General features: G+C 35.8%; 1 protein-coding gene across 1 annotated transcript in view; it reads right to left on the minus strand.

Moving 5' to 3' along the window:
• Positions 1-3,159, minus strand: part of LOC132129232 (formin-H) — a 55,358-nt gene extending 52,199 nt beyond the window's left edge. The window contains exons 1-5 of the mRNA XM_059540741.1: positions 2,922-3,159; positions 2,281-2,403; positions 1,810-1,881; positions 1,549-1,722; positions 449-612 (exon numbers count right to left, since the gene is read on the minus strand). Of these exons, the coding sequence (XP_059396724.1) occupies positions 449-612; positions 1,549-1,722; positions 1,810-1,881; positions 2,281-2,403; positions 2,922-2,954 (566 nt within the window). The 5' untranslated portion in view covers positions 2,955-3,159. The remainder of the gene's footprint in view (positions 1-448; positions 613-1,548; positions 1,723-1,809; positions 1,882-2,280; positions 2,404-2,921) is intronic.
• Between the last annotated feature and the right edge of the window lie 6,303 nt (positions 3,160-9,462).

Here is a 9,462-nt window from a genome sequence, read left to right on the forward strand (position 1 = left end):
AGAATTCGAATGAGCTATTTTAATCTAGATTAATTTCAAGATCACAGTGAGATTAATCTAGATTTAAAAAATTAATCTATGCCCACCACTAATATATTTATATATATATATATATATATATATATATATATATATATATATATATATATATATATATATATATATATATATATATATATATATATATATATATAAATATCTATAAAAGCAGAATACTATCATTTAGTACTCATTGTTAGGGTTTTGTAAAAAAAAAAAAAAAAAAAGTATGTGTCAAAAGGATGCCTGTCATAATGAGTAAGCACCACTACAATGATAACAACAAACATGGCCTAAAGATGAAGTAATAAGATGTTTGTGACTTATGTTCCAGTCTAACTTGTATAACAACTGCTAATCACTTGTTTACAAGAACCAGAGACAAAACAAAGTTACAAAATGTTCATACTTCTTCCATTTGAATGATGCCAGTCCTCCTCTCTGCAGTAAAATCTGACCCTCTTTGAGGTTGTCTGGAGTTGGAGGCAAGGGTGAAGAACGGGTTTCCACAGACCCGTTCACAAGAGGGCTGTATATATTACTGTAGATGATCTGATTTATCAGCTGCATGATCTGAAGTCATCAGGAACCCAGTTTGATTAAATCAATTATTATGATTAAATCATCAAATGAGCATGCAAACTCATAATAACAATGATTTACAGTAGAAAGCACAGCAGATCTGCTATGTATTTAAATAAATATTTCTGCTAAAATGTTCTCACCCTCAGGCCATCTAGGATGTAGATGAGTTTCTTCATGGGAACAGATTTGGAGGAATGTAGCATTCCATCACTTACTCATCAAGGGATGCTCTTCAGTGAATGGGTGCCGTCAGAATGAGAGTCCAAACAACTGATGAAAACAAAACTATAATCCTCAAGTAATCCACATCACTCCAGTCCATCAGATAACATTATTTGAAGCAAAAAAACTGTGTGTTTGTATGAAACAAATCCATCATTACGGCGTTTTAAATGTAAACCTATGATTTTGGCCAAAATATAAGTTGATGATCAATTATATTCCTTTCTCCAGCGGAAAAATCCAAAGATCTACTAACATCTTTGTTCAGATCTGTTTTAGACTGTTTTGTCTTGTAAACAGTTCATGATCTGTGCATATTTCTCTCTTGATTCGGACAAAATAAAAATTTTCACTGGAGACAATAATATTATGAATAGAGGATTTTTTGCTGGAAGCAATGGTTTGAAGTTTTAATAAAGGATTTATTTCAACAAGTGTTTGACTTCACAAGACATTAACTGATGGACTGGAGTGGTGTGGATTATTGTGATGCTTTTATCAGCTGTTTAGACGATGGCACCCATTCACTGCAGAGCATCCATTGGTGAGCAAGAATTTCTCCAAATAGTGTGAATAAACAAACTCATCTACACCTTGGATGGCCTGAGGGTGTAAAGTAAATTAGCATTTTTGGGTGATCTATTCCTTTAATGATCTGGAACAAAGTTCAAATTCAATCCATGTAGCATGTGATGTTCTCACCTGCTGCTTGTCCTCTAGGGACGCAGCTTCCAGCTCATAGTCAGACCGACCTCTAAACGAAATGGAGAACCTGGTACCTGGAGCATCGTGGCAGTTTTTCACCTCAGAAAAACAGAGCTGCCGTTTTACAATGCCTTTCTCGATGCTGCACAAAAGGCTTATGCTGAAATCAATCTGAAGCAAAAAAAAATTAGGCACTTTTTAAACGTGGTTTCTAGAGAACAGTAATGTATTCGAGCAGCTCAGCGTGTCGATACACACCTGCAGCACCCGTTTCTGCCATATATAGCGGTTGAACTTGCGGACACTGAAGTTGTACTGTGACTGTTTTTCCTGCAACAGAGATATCGATGATAATGTTAAACAAAGGATTTAAGAAATAACTAATAATACTTCCTCGTTGCAAAAGGTCACTTTACAAAACTCAAGTAGGACTGATTACAGTCACCATACAGAGGCGATTATAATGTATTAGGGCTTGTCCTTTAAGAACTGGTTGAACAACAAATCATTTCCTTAAAAAAAAAACAACAACTGTCAAAACATACTAGCCACTTTAAAGTTCTTAAGAAAAATTTGTCCTCTGAATGACTTACACAGCCATATTGCCGACATATTTTCTGATTTAATAAAATGCAACTCAAAGGGAAAACATTTTTAAAATGTTGATAAGATCTTTAAATCTTCATTTAACATGAAGGTCAGGAGTTTTAAACATATCCCATACTGCACCTCCGGCTGAAAGTTCCTCTGCTTGTATAACATGTCATTGTTAGCCCGCATCAGAGCTTCATCGATACTCATTTTGCCTGATTTCACCCAGTTCATGACATTCAGCTGCATTTCGTTGCTAAGCTGTAGAAACAATGAGAGTTTTAGTCAGTAACTGTGATTATTCTTAAGACAAGCACATGCAGTCTCCATGCAACACTATTTGGCAACAATGAATTCACTCTCAACAAACAGTTGAAATGAGGAAGTTATTTTTTATTAAATTTTTTTCATGCTTTTTCATCTCCGAATGATTTGTGGACACCAGTTTACATGACACGTGTTTGCTCTTCTTGTAAATTTGAACTGTTTTATGACATTTTATAGAGACAATGGTTTTTCTTCTGTTCAGTGTCATTATCTGTCAATCATTGCGGGAAATCAAATGCACAATTTTTTTCATGAAAACGAGAACACAAATTATTATTATTATTTTGTAAATTCACAGTATTACATTCATTTACTGCACTTAAAATGTGTTTTTGAGGTTCGATGCCCATTTTATTTGAATAAACAATTGAATGATTATCTGTTCTATTTCAACAATTGTAGTTAAACAGACTTTTTTCACTGAATATGTTAAGAAAAGAAAAAGTCCTTACCTGAGGAACATGCACTGTCTTTCTGTAATCCATGTTTCTTCATTGGACTTCATAAGATCAAAACAGATGTCAGATCACCCATCAAGTGTTGTCAAATAGTAAACGGACTCAGACTGAGGTTTGCAGACATCTGAAAAGGGATGTGTTTATTTGAGAGAACTAGGTATGCCGGTATGGCATGCGGATTTATTACTAGGTAACTTCCTTAAATGCGGCTTACCTGAAGGAAAAAAAAGATAAAATATGAAGTCATGCACCTCCACCCTTTATCTGACTTCTCATCTTTCTGTGGGACACGCAATGTCTGTCCCTCAGTTGCAGAGTCATTTACAGCATAATGTATGGCTAGGCTATTATGTTTTCTCTGCTATTGTTTCCATATTTGGTTGTACCCATGGCTGAACTTATCATTGGGCTTGAGTGGGCTGCAGCCTTTTCCTGTTTAGCTTGTTTGATTTGTTAGTCATATGCCAGTCAGAATTCAGAAATGATTAGCTGCATTTACACCGTGCATTCAAGATCTAAACGAGCCAGCCGGGGTTTCAGTTTACAACTACAACCTTCAAGGCCACTATCAAACAGCATAAACTGGTATTTATGATTATTTCACATAGAAAAAGGACACACATATTGAACATGTCTGGATGTTTGGTTTGTTATCTTGGGGGGATTTTATGCATGACTACTTTAAACAGCTCCATTAAGCCTGATAATGATCAATTCTCAAATGTTCACACGATATTTCTTTACAGAGGATGATAATATATTACTATAATAACGTTTCACTAAATTATGCAATCATCTGATGAGTTTTGAGCGCTCTCTCGCGTCTTACTGCAATTAGTGGGGAAGAAGTGTCATCAAAATGATGACAAATAAAAAAAAAATAGCATTTTAATGGGTTTCTGTTTTTTATAACATAGCTGTGACTATGGTGGACTTTTCACACAAAGGACTTTTTTTAAATATATATCAGCACGATCGCAACCGTACATTAAACATCAACTTGCGGAACGTTCAGACACAAAATTTCAGTTTTACTCCGTCAGAAAGAAAACAGCAGAACCGCTGTGTCTCCGAACAACATTGTTTTGTTCCTCTGCGTGACACGAATATTCAGCATGTCTTTTTATTCATTTGAATGTATTGATTAAATAAGAACCTGACATAAGAGGACACAAATATGACAATAACTTTTATTATACCAATAAACCAACATCTCTGGATCTTTGTTTTGTTTTGTTATTTTTTGCTCAAAGTAATCTCAGGGTTTTGATCTCTCAACTAAGAGAAAGCATCCTGTTTAAAAAGAAAAAGTGAAGTGACATTCAGTCAGTTGGTCAGTTCAGAGCAGTTGGGGGTTCAGTGCTTTGCTCAAGGGCACCTAAGTCATGGTATTGCCGGTCCGAGACTCGAACCCACAACCCTAGGGTTAGGAATCAAACTCTCTAACCACTAGGCCACAACTTTTAGTTAAATAATTAATTATTATTTTATAATGAATATTTAATATTACATTTAAACTTTGACTATAGACTAGACATGTTGCTTATTAATTTGACTATTTATGAACATCAAAACATATGCTTGTGTATTTTGTGTTTGTCCATAATGATGTTCTATTTGAGGGCGTTTGTAGTGTATGTATAGGGCCCAAACATAACCTCGAGCTCAGGGGGCCCTGGTTGTAACACAGATATCTTGTGAGATATTAATTTCACAGAGTAAACTGCTTTATAGATTATTATGGCAGTTCGTTGGACTGAAGTGAAAATGTTCTTTGATAATGTAAATGTTATTTGATCTCTTTATGTACAGTGAAAGTGTTATAGACTAGTAACTTACAATGCTTTTATTAAATTCACATTAAATACAAAGTCAGTCGTATTAAAAGTATTTTATGGTGACACCCTCTGGTACTTGAGTAAAAACACGGGTTCTTATGCAAAGTGAATAGATTACAGTATCAGGCTATTTTGCCCATCGCCCATTATAGATCAACTAACATAATCTATAAAAGTGCAAAATGCATTACACACATTTGAGAATCAATATATTTTAGGGATATAAAAAAAAAAAAAAAAAAAAAACAATAGAACAAATGTGTAATGGTTTTACTGGTTATAATGGGACTTGTATTTGGTTTTACTGGAAACTGTAATGGATCCTACTGGTCTCTACTGGTAATTGGTTGCCATCAAGTGGTGGCTTGTTAAAACCAATAAATCCTAATGGAATATGTCCCAAAACACAGTACAGAAAACCATTTTGAATGGTTAAAAGTTGATATTTTGTAATGTCAGTAATGGTATTTGTAGCGGAAACCATTAAAATGTTCTTTAATGGTTTTATTTCATTTATGTCTAAAGCATATGCATTGATTAATACGTCAATGACATTTACAGTATCATTGTATTCTGGAGTGATGGAGAGGCAACATTTTTTTAATTTTATTATTTCTGTTAAATACGTAAATGTTCTATATTTTAGTTCAATAATATGTATTTAATATTTTGAGGAGGCCGTTTGGTACTAAATACTATTTGTGCAATAATTATAGTCCATAATGACCACTTATATATGTATGCATATATATATATATATATATATATATATATATATATATATATATATATATATATATATTTATATTACAGTTAGTACATTATTTAAAGTTAAAATGGAGAGAATGGTTTTAAATTCCAATGCAAAGAGGCAAAATAGAGTCATTTTGTGGTCAAAAAATAATAATAATAATTTGCCTTAATGCCATTTTTTACATTATTCTTTTACCTGTATGGATGTTCAATAAGTATAAATGTAGTTATAAATATAAATATAAACTAGTAGTTTCATCAGTTATTTATTTATTTATTTATTTAACTTTTCATATGCCAATATTTGTTTACCCTTTGTACGAATTTTGTACATTTCTTTTTTATTCTGTGTCATATATAATTTTTTTTTTTAATTATTTATGCATTTGGGACTAATCCTAATTATAAAATTACACAATTACAAAATGTACTCAATGACTATTTGTACACTAAAACTAAATATTTCTGATATGAACTCAATATTTGCCACTTCACTAGCCAACAAAATAAACAAATAAATAAGAGTAAACAATGTCATGTTATTCACTTCCGGTTAGAGCGTACGCTGGCGTGTCTGACTGCCGCTGCTCTACCAGCTCAGTTTTCTATATTTTAATATTAATTTTAAGCTGATCCGTTTTGGATTCAAGGGAGCGCCTGTTCTACCTAAAGGCCTTTCGTCCGCTAAAATTTATATTTCCTCCGATGAGGATTGGCACTTACTGGCTGGTATAGGAAGGATTTTGGTGAGTTGTGATCGACTGCTCTCTGCCGGACGATCAGATGTTAATCGCGGGGATCGCCCGAACTTCCTGCCAACACTTCATCTCCGTCAACATTGGCTTGCCGCAGAAGACTTGTCTTGTGAGTGCAATATTGGATCGGCCGTCTCCGCCGGATGATCGGCTGTAAATCGCGGGATTTCCTGATCCACCTGCTTACTCTTCATCTATCTACCATCGGCCTGTCGCGGAAGAGTCGCAGATGGTTATCTTACAAGTATGGCTATCTTCTACTCATCTCTGGATTTGCATAAACTAAACTCAACATATCGTCTGCCTGTGGACATTTATAATTACTGTGCTCACTTGAAAATTGTGCGCCGTCCTCGATATGTCCACCGAGGATCCCGGCGCAGTTTCTATAAAGACGCACAGTTCACTTCTCAGGCAAATGACGTCATTCCAGTAATTTCATCCTGTCGATCTTCCTCCAAGCCAGTCGCAAAGTTACGGTCAGTAAACCTGCTAAATCTTTGTTCTATCAAGATTTCATCTCCTAATCATGAAATAGCAGAATCTCAGACACTGAGGATGGCCTTGATAAACGCGAGGTCATTATCTAATAAATCGTTCATTTTAAATGACTTTTTCACTACAAACTCACTGGACTTTCTATTTGTGACTGAAACCTGGCTGAAACCTGATGATTTCTCATCTCTTGGTGAACTTTCTCCCCCGGATTGTGCCTTTTTTACCACCCCAAGACTTTCCGGTCAGGGTGGGGGTGTTGCTACTGTTTTTAAAAATAATTTTAAAAACAATCAACTGCAAACGGATGTGTACTCAAGCTTTGAAGTACAGTTAATGAGAATTAAAATAGGGAGTCCTGTATTATGTGCATTGATTTACAGGCCTCCTAAATTTAACAAAGATTTCATTCAACAATTCTCTGAGTTTCTTTCTAATATTGTATCCTGTTGTGATAGGCTGTTGATTCTAGGAGACTTTAACATTCATATTTGTTGTCCATCTAAACCTTTGGTGAAAGAATTTTCTTGTCTTATTGAATCTTTTAACCTGTCACAATCAGTCTTTAGCCCTACTCATAATCGGGGTCACATTTTAGATCTGGTGTTGTCACATGGTTTTTCTGTAACAAATCTGAGAGTACATGATGCTGCTATTTCAGACCATATGCCAATTGTGTTTGAATCTGTTTGTATTGTTCCCACCTCAACTCGCTCAAAGTCTTTGAACTACTCTCGTTTTATCCAATCTTCTACTGCCAGCTTATTTTCCGAGTACTATCAGGCCAACCTTGCGGACAACATCCCATTTGACAAACTAAATACTGAAGAGATGGTGGAGGTTTTTACTAAAGCCTGCTCCATTTCTTTAGACGTTGTTGCTCCCCTTAAGCCCAGGAAAGCTATGGGAAAGGGCCCCACACAGCCTTGGCTAAATGATTTTACTCGCTCTCTTAGACAAGAGTGTCGTAAGGCAGAGCGAAAGTGGAAAAAAGATAAACTACAAATTTCATATGAATGGTTAACTGCATGCTTAATCACTTACCAAATATCAGTGAAAGAGGAAAAATCCAAGTTCCTCTCAAAACTCATCACAGAAAATGCAAATCGGCCGAGAATGCTGTTTAAGACAATTGATTCTGTGCTAAAACCCTTACCAGCCCCTACTCTTGTTCTATCTCGAGAAACATGTGAGAACTTTTCACAGTTTTTTAATGAAAAAGTTTTGACGATCAAGGGTTCCATTAAGCCAGTAATATATACTCCACCTTTGACCTGTTCACCAATCGATTCACTAACTTGTTTTCACCCTGTTTCCTCTTCTCAGCTGGCTGATATTGTTTCTAGGGCAAAATGTTCCAGTTGTGAGTCTGATGTTGTTCCTACTCGTCTCTTTAAGGAAGTGTTCGAAACTTTGTGCCCAGCTGTAACAGACATTATTAACAGTTCTCTAGCGACCGGAATTGTCCCTGCTAGTTTTAAACATGCTGTAGTTCACCCTCTGCTTAAGAAACCCCATTTGGATCCATCTCTCCTCAATAATTTTAGACCTATATCTAAGTTGCCTTTTATTTCTAAACTTTTAGAGAGAATTGTGCATAGCCAGTTGAATACTTATCTCAGTACATCCAATATTTCTGGTACTTTTCAGTCTGGTTTTAGATCTATGCACAGTACAGAAACTGCTTTGTTGAAGGTCAACAATGACCTTTTGCAAATCCTCGACACCGGATCGCACGCAGTACTTGTCTTACTAGATTTAAGCGCTGCTTTTGATACGATCGACCATAGTACCTTGCTGCATCGGTTGGAAAAAGTGGTGGGCATTCAGGGCGTTGCCTTGCAGTGGTTAGCCTCGTATCTCAAAGACAGAACCTTCTCAGTAAATATGGGGAAATTTACTTCTACATCTGTTCCCTTACTTTGTGGTGTGCCCCAAGGGTCCATTTTAAGCCCGCTCCTCTTTTCACTCTATATGTTGCCACTGGGTGCCATTTTTGAGAAACATAGGATATCCTATCACTGTTACGCTGACGATACACAGTTTTATCTACCGGCTAAAACTGATATGTCCTATCCCCTGGAAGCACTGTGTGACTGTTTTGAGGAGATCAAATGTTGGATGGCAAATAATTTCTTACAATTAAATTAAAGTAAGAGCGAAATTTTGATCTTAGGCCCATCTAGTTTCTCATCTACTTCTAATTTCGGTTCCTTCCCTGTCAGTGCTCGACCTCATGTAAGGAATCTCGGAGTTACATTGGATTCGGCACTTAATTTTGAAAAACAAGTCAGCTCAGTGGTAAAAGGCAGTTTCTTTCACTTGAGATCGATTGCAAAAGTAAAACATTTCTTGTCTCTGAAAGATTTAGAGATTGTAATCCATGCCTTCATTACATCACGGCTGGACTACTGTAATTCCCTGTACTGTGGTCTGCCTCAAACTACTATCTCTCGCCTGCAAGTTGTTCAAAATGCTGCAGCGAGACTTCTGACCGGTACTAAAAAGAGAGATCACATCTCACCTATCCTAGAAATTTTACATTGGCTTCCGGTAAAGTTCAGAATCGATTTTAAAATTGCAGTTTTTGTGTACAAGGCGCTATCCGGTGTTGCACCAAAATACTTATCTGACCTTCTGACTTTGTACACTCCCCAAAGGACTCTCAGGTCTTGCAATCAGCTTCTTTTAACT

Source organism: Carassius carassius, chromosome 46 (genome assembly GCF_963082965.1).
Source record: "Carassius carassius chromosome 46, fCarCar2.1, whole genome shotgun sequence".
Lineage (NCBI taxonomy): Eukaryota > Metazoa > Chordata > Actinopteri > Cypriniformes > Cyprinidae > Carassius > Carassius carassius.